This window comes from Carcharhinus amblyrhynchos, chromosome 7, assembly GCF_965287045.1.
Source record: "Carcharhinus amblyrhynchos chromosome 7, sCarAmb.v2.hapA, whole genome shotgun sequence".
Lineage (NCBI taxonomy): Eukaryota > Metazoa > Chordata > Chondrichthyes > Carcharhiniformes > Carcharhinidae > Carcharhinus > Carcharhinus amblyrhynchos.
This window is the reverse complement of record NC_137330.1, coordinates 4,887,647-4,912,139: the sequence shown is the minus strand read 5'-3', so window position 1 is coordinate 4,912,139 and position 24,493 is coordinate 4,887,647. Positions and strand designations below refer to the sequence as shown.

Below are 24,493 nucleotides of genomic sequence, written 5' to 3'. Positions count from 1 at the left end.
TCTCTCTTCTCCCTGAACTGTTCACTGTGCGTGTGTCTCTGTCTTGTCCCTGAACCATTCTTTTTGTCTGTCTCCCTCTCTCTCCTCCCTGAACCATTTCTCTCTTGTCTCTGAACCATTCTGTCTGTCTCTCTTCCCTGAACCATTATTGGTGTCTCTCTCTCTCTCTCTCTCGTCCCTGAACCGTTATTTCTCTCTCCTATCTGTGAACCATTATTTCCGTCTCTCTCTTATCTCTGAACCATTCCTTCTTTCTTCCTTCCAGTCTCTCTCGCTCTCCTCCTCCCTGAGCCCTTTTCTGTGTCAATCAAAGTCACGCCCGAGCCGCCTCCTGGCTGATTGACGTCCGCATCCACCAACCCAGCAAGAGGGTCAGCCTCGAAGTCCCGCCCATGGAAGGGAAAAGGGGGGGGTCGGGGCTGCCAAGTGAGCGCGAGAGAGGAAGTGTTTTGAGGTGAATGCTGAGGAATGGTTTGAAGATTGGTCAGGGTGGTCTGAATATGGAGAATTAACTGGATTGAAGCACTAACGGTATCTGGAGTTAGCGCGTGACGCCCCTCGGCCGTTAAACCGCCGGCGCGCGCGCGACACGGGCACGGCGACAGTGACGTCACACGTCAGCGCGGCTCCGCTCAGAGCGCATGCGTCGGACCGCGTCCTGGGCGTGGTGTGGTGCCGCGCGGCCGAGTGAGCTCTGGGTTGGAGGTGAGCAAGAAGTAGTTCTTGTATATTGATCATTATAACCTGAATATAGAGAATTAACTGGTTGTTACACTGAGTATATCTGGTGTTATTGTTATATTGTTTAATTTTCTGTAACAGTTCTTGTTTAATCTTCAGCCTGGAGGGGGAAAAATATGGCAAATTTCCGCCTTCCACCGGAAACGAAACCGAAACAGAAAAGTAGTTAAGTATCTTACAGTATTTATCCCGGGGAGGATGGAGCTAGGGGGACCAGAGTGTGTGTGGTGACATCGGAATATGTAGGTGCAGCAGGTTGTAAAGACGGCAAATGGTATGTTAGCCTTGATTGCGAGTGGTTTTGAGTACAAGAGCAGGAATGTGTTTTGCAATTCGGGGCCTTGGTGAGACCACACCTAGAGTGTGCAGTTTTGGCCTCTTTTGAAGAAGGATGCCCTTGCCCTTGGAGTGTAGCGAAGGTTTAACAGGCTGATTCTGGGGAATGATTGACGTATGGGGAGAGATTGACAAGGCTAAGACTGTTTTTGCTGGTTTTCAGATTAATGAGGGGGAGGGGGAGAATCTCAAAGACATTAGCAAAATTCTAACAAGACTAAAGAGGGTCAATATAGAAAGGATTTTCTTGATGGTGGGCTATCCAGAACCAGGGGTCCCAGTCTTAAGGATTGGGGTAGACCATTTAGGATGGTGATGAGGAGGCATTGTTTCACTCAGTGGTGAGCCTGTGGAATTCATTACCAGAGGAAATAGTTCATGCCAAAAAATTGTATGTATTCAGAAGTGGCTAGGTACAGCACTTGGGGTGAATGGGATTAAAGATTATGAAGAGAAAACAGGATTAGGCTGTTGAGTTGGATGATCAGCCATGATCATGATGAATGGCATAGCATGCTCAAAGGGTGAATGGCCTCCTCCTGTCTTCAATGTTTCTGTGTAACATTGGGATTGGGATTAGGAGCAAGAGCACGCAATTCAGCTCTTTGAGGTGAATCAAATGTTTCTATATTCAAACACTGGGACTATGGTAGACATTGGATTTTGCACACAAGTAGATATGATGGAACATACTACCAAAGATGATAATATAGATACAGTAGAGAGGTATGGACCAAGGGCAGGCAGGAGGGATTAGTTTCATTTGGCACAACATCATGGGCTGAAGGGCCTTTCCTATACTTTAATGTTTTATGTAACTCTATGTGGAAATGCATGCAGTTAATATTCTATTTATTATGAAGAGGTACTGCCATAGTCATATTTGTCATTGGACTAGTATTCCATACACCCAGGATGCTGCTCTGAGGTTACAAGTTCAAATCTCACTACAGCAGATGATGAAATTGTGAACCCAATAAGTGTAAGAGTCTAACAATGATTGTGAAATCATTACTGTAAAAAAAAATCTGGTTCAGCCATTTCTTTAGGGTGGCACACTGATTAGCACTACTTATTTACAGTGTTAGGGACTGCATTCTCAGTGTGAAGTTTCTCATTCTTCCCGAAAATACATGGGATGATAAGACCTAGGTGGAATTGTTGTCGGTGCAGGTTTGATGGACTAAATTGTCGCCTCCTGCACTGTCGGGATTCTGTATTCTGGTCACTGTGAGTAAAACATCAAATAATTGAGTTTTACATGATCTGAAGTTTAATAGCTGAAACTGTTCCCCAGCATTAAACTAAATTTGCAGAATTTACTGATTTGAGAAATTACATTTACATTTACACATTGGGCAAATGAAAGGACACAGAGCTTAGTTGGAGACAAGGAAGTGTGCAACTGTACTGTGACATGTGGAATTTCACATCAGCTCCAAATGCAGACTCTTCCCTCTGGAACCAGTGCCCACAATCTGAGTCAACTTGTGGAAATATCCCTTCTCCCCATACCTTTCACACCACAGTGAGAAGGGTTTGCCTGCAAGATCTTCTGTTGCTTACCTGTCACCACCTCTGCTTGAGCCTCAAGCATTCCTTCGATCTCCAAGGCTGCTCCCATATTTAACTTTTTAAAAAGTTTGTTTGAGTCACAAGTAAGGCTTACATTAACACTGCAATGAAGTTAGTGTAAAATTCCCCTAGTCACCACAGTCTGACACCTGTTTGGGTCATTACACCGAACCAACATATCTTTCAGAATGTGGGTGGAAACCAGAGCAGCCAAAGGAAACCCACACAAAACACGAGGAGAATGTGCAAACTCCACACAGGTAGTGACCCAAGCCAGGAATCGAACCCTGGTGCTGCAATGCAGCAGTGCGAACCACTGTTACTGTGCCACCCCCATCAATTTTGTTCATGGTCCCACATTTCTGATCTGTGTGAACTCGGTACAGAGAAAGTGGAGGGGCAGGGAAGATTTCCTTGTGGGCCTGTTCCTGAGCTTGGCCAGGTAGACTACTATTCGTTATATGCAGAGAAGATTCAATAGGTTGTCCTTTAGAAAACCGATGTCTTCACTCTGGCAATGCTAGTTGCTGCTTTCCCATGGAAAGGGAGCAAGACATGTCTGCCAGCATGGTCAAGGAATCCCTTACCTGGTGGGCACCGCAGGAACTAGGATGCAAACTCAAAACCTTTAATAAGATTTTGTTTTGATGTTTCAATTTTCCTTCGAGATTCTGTTTACTTTGAGGTAGTATCCCAAAATGCAGAAGGAGTACCAGGAAGGACTCTCAGAAACAGATGCATAGATTTTAAGGAGTTGAAAAGGGATTTTATAGACTGAAGAGTTTTATGAACAGGATTCCAGAGCTTGGGATGTTGGCAGCTGAAGGCGAGGCCCCCACATGTAGAAAAAAATCAAGTAAGGGTTGGTCAAACTTGCAGGAATGCAGAAATATTGCCAACAGCTAAGGTTGGAGTCGGTTATATAGATAGGCAGGGTGAGGCCATGAAAATATTTGGTTTAGGTTGATTAGCACAGGTGATGGGAAAATGAGACTTGCTGCAGGTTAGGTTACAGGAAGCAGCCCTTTAGAGCAGGTGGGTGTCCTCGTCTTACATGTGTAAAGTGATTTTATTTGCTGAAAATTTATGAGAAACTGATTGACAGCGAGACTCCAGAAATAATAATGCGGGAGTGGGAAGAGAAACCAATGCCAGTGACTTGTGAATTTAGTGGATAAAAATTTAAGAAGGAGCAATCAAACCATTTATATTCATTTGGACAACAGTGAGGAGGAGGATCATGTGATCAACTCTGCCAGAGTCTTCAGTGAGGTAGAGACGGCTGAAGGAACTTCATTGACTACTTGTTCTAATAGAATGTCATTTTTGACTTTGAGATGTTTCAATATTGTGGCAGAAGTGGAAACTTACAAGTTCTAAAAGTTGTCTGTGGCTTTAGGAGGTAATGACAATGTGAAGTATTTTGGAGAGAAAGGAAGGCTGAACATGGACTGGATTTCAGGGACAAATTTGATGAAGATGATTTTAGAATCCCTACAGTACAGAAGGAGGCCATTTGGCCCATCAAGTCTGTACCAACCACAATCCCACCCAAGTCCTATTCCCGTAACCCTTATTTACCCTGTTAATCCCCCTGACGTAGGGTCAATTTAGCATGGCCAATTAACCTAACCTGCATATTTTTGGACAAAATGTCCTTTAATGTAGAAAAACTAATAGAGTACTCAGTGTTTTGGTTCCATGTCGGGGTCTGTTTTGGCCATTATAAAATTTGGAGAAGGATGTTTTACAAATAAACTAGATGATAAAAGAGCAAATTTGTGAAATCCAAGGATCAAAGAAATCAGTGACACTTCGATTAAATTCAAAAGCTGAAACAAACATGGTTTAAAACTACATTAATTGAACTAGATTTAAGTATTAATACAATGGATAAACATTAGAATAACTATTATATAAATTTTTTTTGTTTGCAAAAAAAAATCTATTTCATGAATGTACAGGATCAGGAAATCTTAAAACATGTTGAATTACTATACCAAGAATTAGACAAGTTAAAAAGCAAAAAAAGTTTTCGAAGAGGCAATAACAACCATGCTTAGACTGTGAAGAGACCATTAGATCTTCCAGTCATATTTATATTTTTTTGTGAGGTTGTAAATATTAAAAAATCTTCCACAAACAAATTCTGGATGTCAACTCGCTGCTTGAAGTTACAAACAAGGCATTTTCACTTTTCTGTTTCCATTTAACCCTCTTATTAATCTATTTATTTCAGAGCATCAGAGCCTGAAAACACCAGTCCCAGCCATGGCTGAGGGTGTCCATAGGGGAGAATATCCAACATCTTCAAAAAGAATGCCATTGGACAAGGGTAGGTTCAGAAAATACCTGGAAAAAAAATCACTATCCTGTTAGTAAATCCAAATCTGATGCAAAAACCTATGGCTAACACAGGAAAGTGGAAATACATGACGACTGGGAAGTATAAGCCAGCTAAGCAGATATAATACTTGAAGGTGGGCTGAAAACAATGGATGGGGTATATCTCAGTGCATTGGTTATATGGATACTCAGAAAGCATTTAGACAAATTTTATACAAGTTTTAATCACGGAATTGATGGAAAATTATTGATTTTGTGAAATTTACAGAGTAACAGGAGATAGTGTATGTAATTGGACATTTAGGCTGAATGGCAGGATGCAACTTGTTATAGAAGGATCTGTGTTAGGCGCTTAATTATTCACCACATTTATTGACAGTCTCGATATTGGAATTAAACGTCACACATCTAAAACTGATTATGACAACATTGCAACATTGTAGGCAGTGTAGTTGGAAATATGCAAAGAGGTATCAGTGAATTAGGTAAATTGGCACAATTGTGTCAAATAGATTACAATGCTGGCAAATATCAGATCATCCACTTTCAAAAAGGGATTGAACAGGGCCCTTTCCAAGTGGGGAAAAGCTAGACATTTTGAAGCTCAAGATAAAGTTCCAAATTCATGAATGTAGGTTATTAAAATATCATGAGAAAAGAGAAAAAGAAAACAATGTAGTGCTGGCCTTTGTACCAGAGAACAAGAACACAAAGGGGGAGACACTGTTACAAGGGAGACAAGCTCCTGAATTTCTGGGTGGTGATTGCAGTGAAAATAAAGGCATGACCTTTCAGGAGTGAATTTGGAAAATTCTTCTAAATGCAGGAATTTCTTGCACAAAGTCAAATCATACTGGAAATTTGAGATCAAAAATCTTCTTAACCAAGGGCATTAAGTGATTTGGAGCCAAACTGGGTATATGGACTTTTGTTACAAATTAGGTAAAATATCACCTGAATGTTTTTTTTGAAAGATGTTTCATAATATGGCTCACAGGATGTTTTTGTGTGTTAAGTTTACAAGGAATTGAAGCAGCCTAAATAGGAACTCCATAATTGTGTTTCATTTTATTTCCATTTGTGCTCACAGATCCAAACTCTAAGATCACAGAGTTCTTGGCAAAGTGTGACGATCAGCAGCTGTTGATGTTGACACAATTCTACCGGGATAGACTAGAACAGGCGATTGAAGGAGTGGCGAGACTCTGTCTGACTTTAACAGAATACGACCATATTGGTCATGTAAGTGCAGCATATAATGGGTTCAGTGATTTTTGTCCGTTTTAATATCACAGATCTGATGGAATTGGTAAAAACTAAATTGCTAGACGAGAGAAGACAATGTGTCTTTCGCCCTCCTGAGACCCTCAGCTTAGTGCAGCTACACAACTGGCATCTACCCATCAATGTAGAAAAATGTTGACGTTTATCCAATCTGCCCAAAACAGGACACGTCCGTCTGGAAAACAGGCATCCCATTAGTGTACTCTCACTGAGTAGCAAAGAGATAGATGGTGCCATTGACAGTGCTTTAAAGTGGCACATGCTCTGCAATAACATGCTCATTGAAGCTCATTTTAGGTACTGCCAGGACCACTTGGCTCCTGATCTTATTACAGCCTTGAGCCATTCATGGAGCAACATAATGTTTGCCCTTGATATTACGGCATTATTTGATCAAACGGCGTCAAGAAATGCCAGTACAATGGAATGGTAAGCTGTGTAAAGCTCTGTGATAGCTGCAATCATACCAAGCATGAAGATGATCATGATTGTTTGAGGCCAATGGTGGCAGACTCGTGACACAGATGCTGGTGTTCCTCAATGTTGTGTGTTCTCCACGAGCATCTGTAGCTGCTTCATGATCTTTCCTCCTTCAAATGGTCAGAAGTGGGGATGTTTGCTGCTGATAGAATGTGCAACTTAATTTGTAGCTCCTCAGACAGCAAGAGCTAGACAAGTGGTCAGTGATATTCCTGCCACACGAGTCCATCTCGGTTTGATGTTCAGCCACATGACCATTGCTGAATTCCCCACCATCATGAGGGTGACCAATGACCATAAAATTAACTAGAGGGTCAGATAAAAACAGTGAGTACAGGAGGAAGCTGGAAATTTTGTTGCAAGTGACTCTCTTCCTGAATTCCCAAAACCTGCGAATCATCGACAAGGCACAAATGGGGAATGTGATGAAATACTCCCACTATCATGGATTAGAGTAGATCCAACAGTATTCAAGAAGCTCAACATTGCTCAGGATAAAGCTACCCACCTGATTTGCATGCAATCTGCTCCTGTAAACATTCCCTCCACCCACCACAGTCACAGTGATAGCATGTATACCATATACAAGATACACTCCCTTAACAGAACAGTTACGTCTCCTTTATCAGAACCTCCAAAACCCATAACTTTTACCACCTGGAATGATAAAGGCTGCAGAATATGTCCAAAGTATCCATTAATTCCTAATCTGGTCCCTTCAATAATTATTTTGAACTGAGGCATCTAGGATTACATAGTCACATTAGAAAAAATAAATACTTTGATTTACATAGTGTTTTTCACATCTACCAGCTATCTCAAAGCTCCTCATCAATGAACTTCTTTTGAATTGTAGTCATTGTAATTAGGAAATACATTGTAATTAGGAAATTGATAATTTTCATTCATCAAAGTCCCATAAGCAGCAATGTGACAATGAATAGACAATGTTATGTTTTCACAATGCTAATTGAGGAATAAACCTCTGACTGTTCTGAAATGTGATCTTTTACATCTGCTAGAATGGGCAGATTGTATCTTGTGTTAATGTTTCATCTGAAAGACAGCACTTCCAATAATTCAGCAAACCTCAGTACTGCAGTTGAGTATAAGGCTAATTTTTGCATTCTAGAAAAATCCTGATGTTAGGAGTAGGAAGGATCACCTCGCTCATTCAAATAAATATTTTGCTGTTAAATGCACACCACCATATAACTTTATTTCCACTCCACTACTAATGAAAGTGATTGCAAAATTAGATTTTTGTAGAATTTGACATTAAAGAAACTGGGAAATATGAAAGAGATGAGCACAACAAATATTGTCAATTTGAAATAATATTCTGAAGAGGTGAAAATAGCCAAAGGATCTGTCAGTGTCTGTAAATAGGACAGAACGATTTAGGTACAATTCTGAAAAAAAGGAAATGATTTTCATGAAACTAGGAAAAGGAGAGTGCTGAGGTAACAAAGACTATGTGCAAGAAAGGCAGGTTGAAAGAGGATTAAAATGATGGAAATGTGTTAAACACAAATGAAAACTTTGGGGCTGGAAAACCCAACTGCTCCCCATTTTTGATGTACGTTTATTTCATTACCTGCTTTCAGATTCTTAAACTGCCACTCGACAAATCCCTTAATCTACTCAGCTCAAGTGAAATTATTCCAAAATTTTCACATCCCCACATTAGCAATAATTGCTCAACTCTGATAACATCCTTGCTTTATGTGCTTGACCACTTTAAAGTGTTCAAACTGCTGGCAACCAGGTAATTTCCTTACCCCTTTCAAAAAGTTGACCTTTTTCTTTATTTTTCCCAAGGTGTGCTTATTGCCATCTAAGCCAGAATTTATTGCATATTCCTTATTGCCCTTTAGAAGGTGGTGGTGATCTGACGTCATGGAATCTTGCAGCTTGAGTCAAAGAATTACATAGCCATACTGTACAGAAGAGGCCCTTCAACCCGTTGAGTAACGACAACACTACACTACAACTATACTTATCTCACTTTCAAGCACTTGACCCATGGCCTTGAATATTATAACACTTCAAGTGCTCATCCGAGTACTTTGAATCTTCCTCATGGGTAGAAAAGGGAAGATATTGAACTAGAAATCTGAGATTCATAAAATAAAGGTACAACTGTAATCATGGGTGACTCTAATTTGAACAAACCAAACTAACAATGTTATAGTGGAGGGAGAGTTCCTGGAATGTATACACAATGGTTTTTTTTGACCAATACTTTGAGGAGCCAACCAGAGAACAGCATATTCTAGATTGGGTAGTGTACAATGAGTAAGCATTAATTAACAATGTGGTTGTGCAGGTCCCTTGCAGAAGAGCAATCATTAAATGATCAAACTCTTCCTTAAGATGGAGAGTGAAATATTTAAATCTAAAACTAGGTTTTCTGAACAAATAAAACTGAGATTTTGGATCACAAATTATCAAAGACAGATTTGTAATCTTACTAAAGGGATTGATGATGGATAGGAAATGGTTTATATTTGAACTATTGGTGCATAAATTGCAATTATTACATTCTGCCTGGTGCAAAAATAATTGAAGAAACATAGCTGAACCATGGCTTACAAAATAAGTTAAGGATCATATTAAAACCAATGAGGAGCCACATAAAATTTGCCAGATTAAGTAGCAAAACTGAGGGTGGGAGCATTTTAAAATTCAGCAAATTTGATCAAGTGGGAAGAATTAGATTGAGACTAAATTGCAGGCAAAATAGAAACTGACCATAGAAGTTTCTACAAATATGTGAAGAGACAAAGATTGATAATACACATGTCGGTCTCTTCTATCAGAAGCTGGGAAAATTGTAATGAAAAGAAAAGAAATCACAGAAGAACTTTGGTTCTGTCATCACAAAAGAAGGCACACAAAGCCTCTCAAATGTTAGGGAACCAAGGGTCAAGTGAGTGGGCAGAATTGAAGGAAATCAGTATGAGTAAGAAAAATGCACTGGGGTAATTAATGGGTTTACAGATTGACAGATCACCAGGATAATTGATGTCTTAGTATTAAAGGAAGTGGCCCTGCAAATATTGATTGCAACGTTGATCATCTTCTAAAATTGTATAGACTCTGGAGCAGCTCCTTACAGGTTGTAATGTGGCAAATGTAACCCCATTATTTAAAAAGGAGAGAGAGAAAAGATGAAGAATTACACATCAATTAGCCTGATAGTAGTGATGCTGACATTTTAAAAAAAAAATTTGGAAAACATTATCGGGATTGAAGAAGACCAGCATGAATTTATGGAAGGCAAATCATGCTTAATAAATCTGAAGATTTTTTTGAGGATCTACCCAGTACAATAGATGGGGAGAACAGTGGAAGTAGTGTATTTGGACTTTCAGAAAGCTTTTGATATGGTTCCTCTTAAGAGGTTAGTGGGTAAAATTAAAGCGCATGATTTAGGAGAAATCTGTTAGCATAGATCAGCAATTGATTTACAGACAGGAAAAATAGTGAGAATAAATGGCAGTGACTTATGAGGTACCACTAGGTCAGTGCTTGGGCTCCAGCTGTTCACGACGTATATAAATAATCTGGATGAGGGAGCCAAATGTACCATTTTCACGTTATTTGATTTATTATTGTCACATGTATTAACATAGTGACAAGTTTTGTTTCTTGCTTGCTCTACAGACAAGCATACCATTCATAGAAGGAAACAAGAGACTGCAGAATGTATGTTACAGTCATAGCTAGGGTGTCATCGTTGGAGAGTTTAAAAGAGTTAGAATGAAGTTTGGAAGCACATTACAAGAGTAAAAGATAAAATTAGAAGGTATGCTGGGCTCAGCTTGCAACAAGTTGCCGCGGTCCTGTGCCACCTTGGAAGTTTGGTGATGACACTGCACTGGGTGGAATTGAGGATGCAAAGAGGCTTTAATGTGATTTCGACAAGTTGAGTGAGTGGGCAAACACATTGCCAATACAATACAATGCTGCTAAGTGTGAGGTTATACAATTTGGTGTGAAAAACAGAAAGGGAAAATAATACTTAAATGGTGATATACTAAGAAGTGTGGACATACACACTGATCTGGATGTCCTTGCACACCAGTTAGTGAAATTGAAGGACAGGTTCAGCAAGCAATTAAAAAGGCAAATGAAATGTTGCCTTCATTGCAAGAGGACCTGTGCTCAGAAGTAGAGATGTCTTACTGCAGTCATTCAGGGTCTTGGCAGGACCACAGTTGAAGTATTACATGCAGTTTTGGTCTCCCTATCTAAGAGAGGATATGCTTGCCATAAAGAGAATATAGCGGAGATTCATGAGGTTTATGTCGGGGTTAGTGGGACTGTCCTGTGAGAAGACATTGGTTTGATTGACCCTGTATTCACTACAGTTTAGAAGGATGCGAGGGGACCTGATCGAAATCTATAAAATTTTAACTGCACTGGACAGACTTGATGCAGGAAGAATGTTTCCTTGGTTGGGGAATGTCGAACTGGGGACACACTTAGAATGAGGGAGAGACTATTCAGGACGGGAATGAAGAAAACAAGTTTGCCAATGACACAAAGATTGACCGGGTGGTTAATAGTGAGGTTGAGTATCTAGGAAGATGTAGACGAGATGGTCAAATGGGCGTATTAAGTGGCAGACGGAATTTAAGGTTGAAAAATGAGAGGTGATGTGCTTTGGAAGGAGTATTTTGACAAGAAGTATACTATGAAAGGTCTGACACCGGAAGTTCCGAAGAACAAAGGGACCTCTGTTTTTTCATCCATGGATCTCTGAAGGTAGAAAGGCAGGTAAATAGGGTAGTGAGAAAGGCATGTGGCACGCTCACTTTTATCAATTGGGATATGGATTACAAAAGCAGAGAGGTCAATGATGAGTTCTATCGAACTTTGTGAGGCCACAGCTGGAGTACTGTGTGCAGTTCTGGTCACCACATTATAGGATGGACATAAGCGCACTGGAGGACGTGCGGAGGAGATTCACCAGGATGTTGTCTGGAATGGAACATTTAAGTTATGAAGAGAGGTTGGATAGGTTTGGATTGTTTTCGTTGAAGCAGAGAAGACCAAGGGGTGTCCTGCTGGAAGTATTCAAGGTTATGAGGGGCATGCACAGAATGTATACGGAGCAACTGTTTCCCTTAGTTGAAGGGTCAATTATGAGGAGAGACAAGTTAAAAGTGAGGAGTGGGAGGTTTAGGGAAAACATTTTTACTCAGAGGGTGGTGACAGCCTGGAATGCGCTACCTGGGATGGTGGTGGCGGCCTCACATCCTTTTAAAAAGTACCTGGATGAGTACTTGGAATGCCATAACATTCAAGGATATGGGCCGAGTGCTGGCAAATGGGATTAGATAGGCAGGTCAGGGATTTCATGCATCGGTGCAGACTCAATGGGCTGAAGGGCCTCTTCTGCACTGCAGTACTGTGATTATATGATCCCCATCACGTCTTTGCCCGAATGGAAGTAATGTCACTAACTAAGCAATCTCGGCTAATACTATGGTTACATGCTCTCAAAATCTCACCATGGGAGATGGTGGAAATTAAAAAGACGAATAAATCTAGAATTAAAAGTTAGTCTTGGTAATGGTGACCATGCAAACATTATTAGTAGATGTAAAAATCCATGCAATTCAACAGTGTGGTTTGAAAACTGGGATCTGCTGTCCTTGCCTGGACTACATGTGACTCCAGCTCCAAAACAACGTGATAAGCTGAGTGGCCTGCTCGGCTATTCAAAAGTTTACCAAATTGCTACAAAGTCTAAAAGTAATGAAACTGAATGATACAATGACATTGTCATCCCATCTATCCTGCAAATTTGACCAACGTGGTGCTTGTGCTAAAATTGGGGGAGTTGTCCAGCTGATTAGTCAGTACCTTGACCTAATGAAACTCTTAACATCATTCCTTGCCAGCAATGTCTCAAATGCCACCATTATCATTACTGGGTATGTCCTGTCCTGCTGACATGAAAGAGTCACAAAAGGTGGTGGCACACTGCTATCCAGTGGGCAACAGATTTCACTGGAAAACCTCAACGTAGAGTCTGTACTGCATGAAGTCTCACTAATCAGATTGAAAGAGGGACAATGAAATCATCTGCTGGTTTCATCTGATCATGCCCACGAGCGGATGAATCAGTGTTCCTCCACACACAACGCTGCTTGGACGAAGCACTGAAAGTGGTAAGGGCAGAAAATCCTATCTGGCAGATGGTGGAATTTCAATTCAATAAAAATATCTGGAATTAAAAACCTACTGATGACCATGAAACCATTGTCGATTGTCAGGTTGACTAATGTCCTTTAGGGATGGAATTCTGCCATCCTTACCTGGCCTGGCCTACATGTGACTTCAGAAACATAGTAAGGTAGTTGACTCTCAACTGCCCTCTGAAATGGCCTATCAAGCCACTCAGTTCAAGGTCAGGTAGGGATGGGCAATAAGTGCTGACTAGCCAGCGATGCTCATGTCCTATAGAGTCGTAGAATCCCTACAGTGCAGAAGGAGGTCTTTTGGTCCATTGAGTCTGCACTGACCATAATCCCACCCGGATCCCTATTCCCATAATCCCACACATTTACCCTATCAATCCCCTGGCACTAGGGGGCAATTTAGCGGGGCAATTTAGCATGCCAATCAACATAACCTGCACATCTTTGGACTGAGAGAGAAAACTGAAGCACCTAGAGGAAACCCACACAGACGTAGGGAGAATGTGCAAACTCCACACAGACAGGGACCCAAAGCTGGAATTAAACCTAGGTCCCTTGTGCTGTGAGGCTGCAGTACCAATCACTGCGTCACCCCGTGAATTAATTTAAAAAGTACATATGCTGTGGGTGGAAGGCCTGACTTATTAGCACCACTCCTGCATGAGCCAGCCAAGTCCCAAAGACAAAACTGCTAGACTGAGTCTGTGGCAGGTGATGAGCGAAGCAATGAAGTGGGTGGGGGGGCACTTATCTGACAACCTTATCAGCATGCCTATTGCAGATGCATCTGTCCATAATTACAGGGGTCAGAGTGACCACCAAACTTTCCTTGAGGTAAACTCCTGACTTTGCCTTGATATATTGAGTGGAACTACCAGTGAGATAGATGGGATAGATTTTGTACAGACCAACTGAGTCAAAACTGGCCATCCATGAGACACTGGGCAATCAGCAGCTGCAGAGTTGTGCACAACCATTACTTGCAACTTAATGGCTGGGCATGTCCTCTGCTCCACTATTGCTAGTGTATCAATCCTTCTGCAATGAATAGTCCAGGAGAGGATGCCATGGGAAGCATGAGGTATATCTCAAAATCAGGTCTGAAAGTGGTGAAGTCCCAACACAGGACTACTTACATAGCAAGTGTCAGAACCAGCATCAGTTAAACAACCTAAAAACCAATGGATCAGATCCAAAGCTCTGAATTCCTGCCTTATTCATCCATGGTTGGTTTGGATGATTAAATAATATGGGGGTGGCAAGGTGGTTAGCAGTGCTGTCTCAGTGTCAGGAACCCAGGTTTGATTCCCAGATTGGGTCACTGTCAGTGTGGAGGCTGCATGTTCTTTCTGTGGCTGAGTGGGATTCCTCCGAGTGCTCCAGCTTTATCCCACAGTCTGAAAGACCTGCTGTTATGTGCATTGGCCATGCTAAAATTCTCCCTCAGTATACCTGACCAGGTCTTGAGTGTGGCAACTATGGGATTTTCATAGTAACATTGTTATAGTGTTAACGTAAGACTACTAGTGATATTAATAAATATACTTTTAAACTTTTAAAAATTTGTAACTTTAACCAATGAAGTGCTGCAAATGTCCCAATCCTCAATCAAAGGAATTCCAGTGCATCTGAACATTCCAGTACAAAAGACAAAGCTGAAACATTGACATCTTTAGCCAGAAGTATCCAGCAGATGATCCATTTTGACTACCTCCACAGATGCCAGACTTTAGCTATTCTCTCCATGATATCATGAAACTAATGAAATAAATGGAAACTCTAAATACTACGGGCCCTGACAGCCTTCTGTCAAGTGCAAGACTTTATCAGTGACCATCCTTCTATCTAATGTCGTATGTGGAGATACCTCTATCTTAATGTCAGTTGTGGGGATATTTGCTGTGATTGCAGTATGTTCAGCACAATTTGCAAGTGCAACAAAACCTGGGCAACAGTCAGGCTTGGGTTGATACATAGCAAGTAACGGTCACACTTCAAAGATGCCAGGCAATTACAAGTACCATCAAAAGACTCCATCCATTCTTTCTTGACATCCATTACATCTTGACATTGAATTTCATTACTGTCATTGAATCCCCACTATCCCGACCCTGGGGTTGGGTGTTCCATTTAATCTTGAAGTGGGCAAGGCATAAAATATTGGCGACTAGTGCAGGTCAGATGCTGGAAATTCTATGGGGAGTAACTAACTTCCCAAGAGCGGTCCATTATCTACAAGACACACATCAGAGTATCATGGAATAATCTCGACTTGCCCGGATGAGTGAAGCTCAATAGCATCCTGGACAAAACCATCTAATTGGCACTCCATCCTAACAACTTCAACATTCACACCCTCCATGATTGATACACAGTGACAACAGTGTATACTATTTATAAGATGCACTGCAGCAGCACAATAAAACAAGTGGATCATATTGCCAATCAGTAATCTGATGTCATGTTGAGCATTCCAAGGCCAGAGAAAATTAATCCCATTAAAAATATTTCTGGGCCTCTGATTCCTCATTCTCTGCAAATATTTTAAATTACAAGCTTGGTTTATTCATACATTGTTGGTGTTAATAATGGAATCAAATATGATTTTTATTCAGTGTTCAGAATAGATCAGGACCCAGTCCAGAACTGGTTCTGGTCCTCAAAACAACTATCTCTGAGCAGATAATGTCCTTCTCATTCTCAGTTTTCATCTTTCACTCCGCTTTTCAATATATTCATTATTTCTCTTTACAGGAAGTAACTGAGACCGTGGAGAAGGGAAACCTGGTGGACTGTTCCAAACTTTTCCTAGATCGGGTGATGTCAAAAGGCTCTTTGGTTCTCCGGGTGATGTGGGAATCATTTGTAGAAATGCACCGTGGGCTACCAAAGTTGGAGAAAATCCTGAGAGAATTACCAACACTTGGTACAATAAGATTATGCTGTAGATTGAATAATATAGATTTTACTACGATATTACACCTATATGATTTCATGAATGTACTTTCTTTAATCAGATCCTGATCTATCTGTCTACATGACCGTCCCACAAGGTTTATTGCAATTACCCAATAACCTGAAAGGTAAGAGATGACTAGGGATTTTTCGAACCATTTATTTCACTTCTAAGAATCTGGATAATTAGTTATCAGAATTTGGGAGTCCAAAAATCAAAGCCTCAGAAACGGTTAAATATTGTTTGAATTTGTCATCCATTCTCATCTGTTCTACATAGGTTCAAGTTACAATTCATACAACCGTACAAATTAGGAGCAAAAGTAGGCCACTCAGCCCCTCTAGCCTGCTCCACCATTTAACAAGTCCATAATTAATCACATTGCAACCTTCACTTCACATTCCTGTGTATACTCTGAGCACCTTTCATCCAGGGCAGGTGGATAAAGTGGTTAACTTGGCATAAGGTATACTTGCCTTTATTAGCTGAGGCATAGAGTTTAATAGTAGGGAGGTTATGCTGGAATTATATTGTGCCCAACTCTGGAATCCACATTAAAGGAGGCATGTGATAGTACTAGAAAGGGTACAGAGATTTACCAGGATGTTGCCTGGGCTGGGGACTTTTAGTTATGAAGATATATTGGAGAGACTGGGGTTGTTTTCCTTGGAGCAGAAGAGACTGAGGGGGGCATAATTGAGATGAATAACATTTTGAGATGCATAGATGAAGTAGAGAGGATAAAATGTTTATCCTTGGTGGAGTTATCAGTGACAAAGGGGCATAGGTTTAAAATTAGGGGCAAGACATTTAGATTGGATGTGAGAACTTTTTCATCCAGAGGGTGGTGGGAATCTGGAACTGACTGCCTGACACCGTGGTGGAGGCAGAGACCCTCAGAACATTTGAAAAAATAGATGTGCACTTGTAGTCCCAATGCGTACAAGGCTATGGGCTATAAAATGAGAATAGAATTGATAGGTGATTTGTTTTTGACCGATGCAAATAAAGTGAGCTGAAGGCCTTTTTCTCTGCTGTAGACCTCAATAAATAATCCATCAAAATGATTGTCATATAGGAGTTTCCAAAATCCACTCCTATAATATATTTTCAAGTCTTCTTTCATATCAATGTGTTCACCTAATGATCCACATTCCAGAAATCCAGTTCATGTTTTCCAAAAAAGACCAGGTTGATTAGAACTTTAATCCCACTTTTAAATGTAACCCCATGGAAGAATTTCTGATTAGGTCTCTCAGATTTTCACTGTAACACAAATTTGGATATCATATCAATAGGTCCTAATATATTTATATATGATAGTAAGACATTTCAAACTTTAGATTTAATTTTTTAGAAAAACATTTTACTGGTAACCTCACCAATTTCTTTGCAACTTGTCTAGTCCCCTGAACAGAATCCTGATGTATTTCCCAGTTTCTTCTTTTTCCCTTTCATTCTAGATCTTGTAGAAACCTTTCTTCATTTCTTTAGCTTCTTATCTGCTTCCTCTTCTGATCTCGAGTGAATCATAGAATATCATAGAATCCCTACAGTGCAGAAGGAGCCCATCAAGTCTGCACAGACCACAATCCTATCCAGACCCTATTTACATTACACTATACATTTACCCTAGCTAGTCCCCCTGATGCTAAGGAGCAAGTAAGCATGGCCAGTCCACCTAACCTGCACATCTTTGGATTGTGGGAGGAAAGTGAAGCACCCAGAGGAAACACACGCAGACATGGCAAAAATGTGCAGACTCCATACAGACAGTGATCCGAGCTAGGAATCAAATGTGGGTCTCTGGCATTGTGAGGTAGCAATACTAGCCACTGTGCCACCATGCTGGCTGTCTGAAGCATTACTGTATTGTACAGCAAAGCTAAAAGTCCTAACTTCTCGCAGAGCTGAGAGAGAGTTGGTCTGACTCCAACTGCCTACAATTACGTACAGCTGGAACAAAAAGCTTCCTTTACAAAGCCCAAAACAATTATATTTCCTCGCACGATAGCTCTTTAAACAGAATAGTATCACAGCTGTAACTGGAACTAACCCCCATTCAGACAAACACTTTTGCTCAGCATAAAATCTACCTATAGATTTCTTTCTAGGCTCAGAAATGTTAAATTAAACCTAGATTATATTGTTAATACTAGTAGCTCCTACAGATATAAGTCCCTTAAACTACATTTGTTTTTCTAATACTCCCCTTTAAAAGAAAAGTCTTTCTAGTCAAGAAAATGTCTTTGTACTGGAGTTGCATCGACTTTACAAACATGGTATTACAAATGTCTTACCACATTACTTCTTACATTATACCAGTTTTCAGAGATGACAGATAAACTTCATTATATAATTACAATGATTTAACTAAGTGAAGAAAATGGGGGCAATTCTCCCTGACTGCTGCACTACAAAAGCAGTAAAAAGTCTGACAACACCAGGTTTTAGTCCAACCTATTTATTTGATAATTCACCTGACGAAGAGGCAGTCCCCTCGAAAGCTTGTGAGTATATTATCAAATAAATAGGTTGGACTAAAACCTGGTGTTGTCAGACTTTTTACTGTGTTTACGCCAGTCCAACGCCGGCATACCCACATCATGACTACAAAAGCAGCACAGTGGGATAGGAGACTCGAGCGGAGGCAGTTTAATGGGATTGCTGCTGGGCATCATGGCCTACACGAGTCTCAATGCACTTGATTTCAGCATGGAGCTGAATAAATTATGGAAGTTCTAATTTTCCATACAGTTTAAACCATATTAGCCGGCCCAAATCTGAAGTCTCCAGGCCTGCTAAAGTCTCCGTTACTGAAATCACGAAGATACCAGCAGGGTATACTCCAGCTTTTACGCAAATTCGACACTAAGAATTTTTTTTTGGGAGAATCACCCTTAACAGCATTTAACAAACTTCATAGATGGTACTATTAACATACCCAAGTCTTGTGTTTCCTTTACTTCTGAAAAAGCCTGCAGTGCCACTGTCCATTTTTGTCAATAGTGGGCACAATTCCATTCTCAACTTTCCAAATTCACATGGTAAATTTCCGTTTTGATTTAATGCAGTCAATGTCATTTTTATGCATTAATGTCTCTTTTGTCACAATCTTTTTTAGCTGTTTCAAGGATGTTGTTAAGATGCTTCTTGTGTTTGTTCAAAATAGCATCGTACTCTTGTTTGTGCCGTGGTCTTGTTGTTTCTTTGAAACACACTTAAACTCTGTTTGAGCCATATCAATCATGTCTTTCTCTGAAGTTTCATAATTTGTTCTAATGTTCAACAATGTTGCACAGTTTTTGAACCATCTCAGTCCACTTCTCAGTAGGGAGTTGGGTGATAGGGTAGGTTTGGGTGAAAGGAAAATTATCAGGGAGAAGGAGGTCCTGAGAGGCACTGGTGGGTTGGACTGCGTCTGTTTCAATGCGAGGAGTGTGACGGGTAAGACAGATGAGCTTAGGGCCTTGATGTTTGTGAGGAAGTTAGATGTGGTGGCAGTAACGGAGACGTGGTTACGTGAAGGGCAGGATTGGCAGCTGAATGTTCCTGGGTATAAGTGTTTTAGGTGTGACAGAGGAGGGTTGAAGAGAGGTAGTGGGGTGACGTTGTTAATAAAGGAGCACATCACAGCAGTGCAGAGGGAGGACAATATAGAGGAGTTAGGGATTGAGTCGCTGTGGGTGGAGTTGAGGAATAAAAAGGGAGAGATTACGATGCTAAGGGTATACTATAGGCCACCCAACAGCCCGAGGTCAGTGGAGGAAGGTATTTGCAGAGGCATTTTAGATAAGTGCAGAAAGAATAAGGTGGCTGTAGTGGGTGACTTTAACTTTCCTGGAGTGGATTGGAAGGTGCCTACAGCTGGGGGTACGGAGGGAGAGGAGTTTGTAAAGTGTGTGTTGGAAGGGTCCCTAGAGCAGTACGTAACTAGCCCGACTAGGGAGGGGGCTATACTGGATTTAGTGCTGGGAAATGAGCCGGGGCAGGTGGTTGAGGTTGAGGTAGGCGAACATGTGGCTAACGGTGACCACAAGTCCGTCTACTTTAGGATAAAAATGGAAAGGGATGAGTGCCGGCCGAAGGGGAGGGTTCTGAACTGGGGTAAGGCGAGCTATAGTCGGATTAGGAGGGAGCTGAAGGACACTGATTGGGAGAGGTTGTTAGCTGGCAAGTCCACGGTTGGTAAGTGGGAGGTTTTTAAGGGCAAACTGAAAATGTTGCAGGAAAGGCATGTGCCGGTAAAGAGGAAGGATGGGAAAGGCAGGATTAGGGAGCCGTGGATTACAGGGGGTATCGAAGACTTGGTCAGGAAGAAGAGGGAGGCATATGTTAGGTCAAAACAACTGGGAACGGAGAGTGCGCTGGAGGAATATAGAGAGAGTAGGAGGGAGCTAAAAAGGGGAGTTAGAAGGGCGAAAAGGGGGCATGAAATGGCCTTGGCTGATAGGATTAAGGAAAATCCAAAAGCATTTTACTCTTTTATATTAGGAGCAAGAGAGTGGTTAGAGGGAAAATTGGTCCTCTTAGGGACAAAAGAGGGGAGCTATGTATCGAGACTGAGGGAATGGGTGAGATCCTGAATGAATACTTTGCGTCGGTATTCTCGAAGGAGAGGGGATTGGTGTCGTGTGGTGTCTTGGAGGGAGCTGTAGATCAGTGGAAGGAAATATCCATTACGAGGGAGGAAGTGCTAAGGTTTTTAGGTAGCATAAAAACGGATAAAGCTCCGGGGCTTGATGGTATTTATCCCAGGCTGCTTAGGGAGGTGAAAGATGAAATTGCTGGGCCTCTGACGCAAATCTTTGTCTCTTCTTTGGACACAGGTGAGGACCCAGAGGACTGGAGGGTAGCTAATGTGGTACCGCTGTTTAAAAAGGGTAGTAGGGATAACCCTGGTAATTATAGGCCAGTGAGTTTGACATCAGTGGTAGGAAAATTATTGGAAAAAATTCTTAGGGATAGGATGTATAAGCATTTGGAGCATTGCGACCTGATTAGGGATACGCAACATGGCTTTGTTCGGGGGAGGTCTTGCCTTACGAATCTGGTGGAATTCTTCGAGGAGGTGACAAAAACGGTTGACGATGGGCGAGCCGTTGATGTCATCTATATGGATTTCAGTAAGGCGTTTGACAAAGTCCCTCACGGTAGGCTGGTAGAAAAGGTTAAGGCACATGGGATACAAGGACAGGTAGCTAGGTGGATCGAAAACTGGCTGCGAAATAGGAGACAGAGAGTAGTTGTCCAGGGGACCTTTTCTGGCTGGAGGCCAGTCACCAGTGGGGTGCCGCAGGGCTCAGTACTGGGACCTCCTCTTTGTAGTATGTATAAATGACTTGGAAGAGGGTGTACGTGGTGTGATCAGCAAATTTGCGGATGACACTAAGATGGTAGGATTGGCAGATACTGAGGAGGACTGTCAGGTGACACAACAGGATATAGATAGGTTGGTGTATTGGACAGATAGATGGCAGATGGAATTTAATCCTGACAAATGCGAGGTGATGCATTTTGGAAGGAATAATGCAGGGAGGAGTTATGTGATAAAAGGTAGACCGATTAAGAGTATAGAGATACAGAGGGACCTGGGAGTGCAGGTGCACAACTCCCTGAAGGTGTCGACACAGGTAGAGAAGGTTGTATAGAAAGCTTATGGAATGCTAGCCTTTATAGGAAGGGGTATAGAGTATAACAGCTGCCGTCTAATGCTTCAGTTGTACAGAACGTTGGTTAGACCGCATTTGGAGTACTGATCCAGTTCTGGTCACCTTACCAGAAGGACGTGGAGACCCTGGAGAGGGTGCAAAGGAGGTTTACCAGGATGTTGCCTGGCATGGAAGGACTGAGTTACGAGGAAAGGTTGGAGAAACTGGGGCTCTTCTCCTTAGAAAGACTGAGATTAAGGGGTGATAGAGGTGTATAAAATACTGAAGGGAATAGATAGAGTCAACAGTGGTAGGCTTTTCCCTAGATGGGGGACAATTATGCGAGGTCACGATCTAAGGGTGAGGGGGGGGGAAGTATAATTGGATATGAGAGGAAGGTTTTTCACGCAGAGGGTCGTGGGGGTATGGAACGTGCTACCGAGTAGGGTGGTGGAGGCAGGCACGTTGGACTTGTTTAAGGTTTACTTAGACACATGAGCGAAGCAAGGATGGAGGGTTATAGTAGAGGGTATTAAATAGGGTCAGAGCCTCGGGACGACACCGGAAATGTAGTTTTATATGTTAACGTATTGTCTTTTTATTCCACAGGGTCGGTCCACCTTGTTGTCAAACGAGGGGCATGCACACGGTGGGTTGTGCGTGGGCTGCTCTTGGAGGTTCCGGGAGTGGCCTAGTACTTCACGTCGTTGTGTGTGCTTAATCCTGGACCAGCAGATGGGCACCACAACAGCTCAGTGACTCACTGCTAGCTGTGCAGATACATGGATTTGGGCCTGTGTCTGTGGGAGTTTGCGCATTCTCCCTGTGGTTGCGTGGGTTTCCTCCGGGCGCTCCGGTTTCCTCCCACACCCCAAAGATGTGCTGTTAGGCTGATTGGTGTACCAAATTGACACTATTCTCCCCTGAATTTGGCTACATCGGGGGTTCCACTCACATACACACAGGGCGGGGTAGGTGTGGGAAGATGCGGCGGTGCGGGCTCGTTGGGCCGAAGGGCCTGTTCCCCGTGCTGGGATGTTCTTTGTTAGGTACCGAATGATCTTCGTCAAACAGCTTACTTGCCCTTCTTCCAACTATTACATCTTGTGTAATATCACTGACCAGCATTTTTAAATCAATATCTCTAGTTTTTGACTCAGACAGATCATTTTGCAACATCAGCCTTTCTGGTTGATAGTTGGTTCTCTCCAATTTTGCAGGTACTTTGATTATTTTCATGTTGTCCGTTTACTTTGGTATCTCACTAATTTTACTTGGAGCAGTTCTTTGCTCAACTGGATCACGATTCAACAACGAATTTTTATTCACACGAACACTTTTCAAGATGCAATGCTCTATACTATCCATTTTCTTTTCTTCCATTTTGTCTTGTTAAAATCTCTTTGTTCTTCTCATGCCAAATTGTTAGAACTCTGTTTGTTCTGCTTCATAATTCTGTCCTCAGCCATTTTTTCTGAATTAGCAGAACCTCCTTCTAGATATTTTCCATAATACTTCAGATGCTTGAAGTTCAACATTCTTGTGTCAGTCAGTTTTTCCTTCAGTTACTTGTTATCTGCAATGTAACTCATTATTATCCACAGTCATTTTCAAAGGTTTGTTAAGGTCATCATTATCAACTGGAATGCAGTTATTGACAGATTGCTGTCTCCACAAGGCAGTTCATTAACATAGGAGGAAATCTATTGCTCCAACATAGAAGTTAGGAATAATTCCCACCAGAAGAGTTTAGTTTACAAAATATTTCTTACATTTACTTCACACAAAATACCTTTCCATTAATATCTCTTACTGGTACTTTTTCCTTTGTGAAACTTCTTGGAATACAAATTGTATCATCAGTTGCTGGCAATGATTGATCTGCTTGTGTATCAATTTTAACACATTTGTTTTTCTTATTCTTGCTTAGTTTTCCAGTTAACTAACAAAATCTTCCCTAATATGTCCCACTTTGTTACAGTGGAAACGCTTAGGCCTCCTGCTGTCACTTCCGCCCTCAGTACATTCCTTTTTGATCTGAGGTGAAAGTTCCTGATCCTTCCCATCTTTTCCATGTCTTTCTTGACTATTTGTTTTATTCATTCCTTAATTAAAATGATTACACAGAAGAAGGTTTAGTTCTATGGACCAATTTGTAGTCATCAGTAGCCCTGCAGCCTATCAAACACTTTTAACGTTTTGATCCTTAATATGCATCCTGATAACCAAATGAAGTGAATCTTTAAGTTCTTCTAAAATAATCACTTCACTAAGGTTTTCATATGTTTTCTCTATCTTCAACACCATTAACCAATGTTCAAAATTATTTTGCTTCACCTGCTCAAACCCTATATAAGTTTATCCAGGCTGCTTTTATCCATTTCAAAATTTCTGCCTGGATGATTCAGAAACCAAACCATATGCATTAAAAATAACTTTCTTTACTACATCATAATCCATAAATACCTGATCTCCTTGTTATGCTAATATCTTACAGAAAGTACTTAATTTTTTGCCTATCCCTCCAGACATCAGCATGCTTAGACAATTTCCTATAGAAATCTGAAAAATCAGAAGAGACTTCCTTTGGCTTGGTCCCCAAAAAGTGATGGGCTATCTGTGACTTACGTTTGGAATAGCATGATTGTTGTTTCTCAAACCCAGGGACCTGGGTTTGATTCCAGCCTTGGGTGACTGCCCTGTGTGGAGTTTGTGCATTCTCACTGTGTCTGCATGGGTTTCTTCCGGGCTCTCCAGTTTTCTCCCGTACTCCACAGAAATGCAGATTAGGTGGATTGACCATGGTAAACTGGTGCAAGATGTGTGGGTTAGGATGGTTAACAGGTTACATACGTGTAAGTACAGGAAAGCGCCTGGGCGGGATGGTCTGTTGGAGATTTGGTGCAGAC

General features: G+C 41.4%; 1 protein-coding gene across 1 annotated transcript in view; it reads left to right on the top strand.

Moving 5' to 3' along the window:
- Positions 1 to 679: 679 nt before the first annotated feature.
- Positions 680 to 24,493, top strand: part of LOC145344733 (NACHT, LRR and PYD domains-containing protein 3-like) — a 67,083-nt gene continuing 43,269 nt past the window's right edge. The window contains exons 1-5 of the mRNA XM_080191840.1: positions 680 to 705; positions 4,892 to 4,987; positions 6,089 to 6,240; positions 15,732 to 15,903; positions 15,995 to 16,060. Coding sequence (XP_080047966.1) covers positions 4,924 to 4,987; positions 6,089 to 6,240; positions 15,732 to 15,903; positions 15,995 to 16,060 — 454 coding nt within the window. The 5' untranslated portion in view covers positions 680 to 705; positions 4,892 to 4,923. The remainder of the gene's footprint in view (positions 706 to 4,891; positions 4,988 to 6,088; positions 6,241 to 15,731; positions 15,904 to 15,994; positions 16,061 to 24,493) is intronic.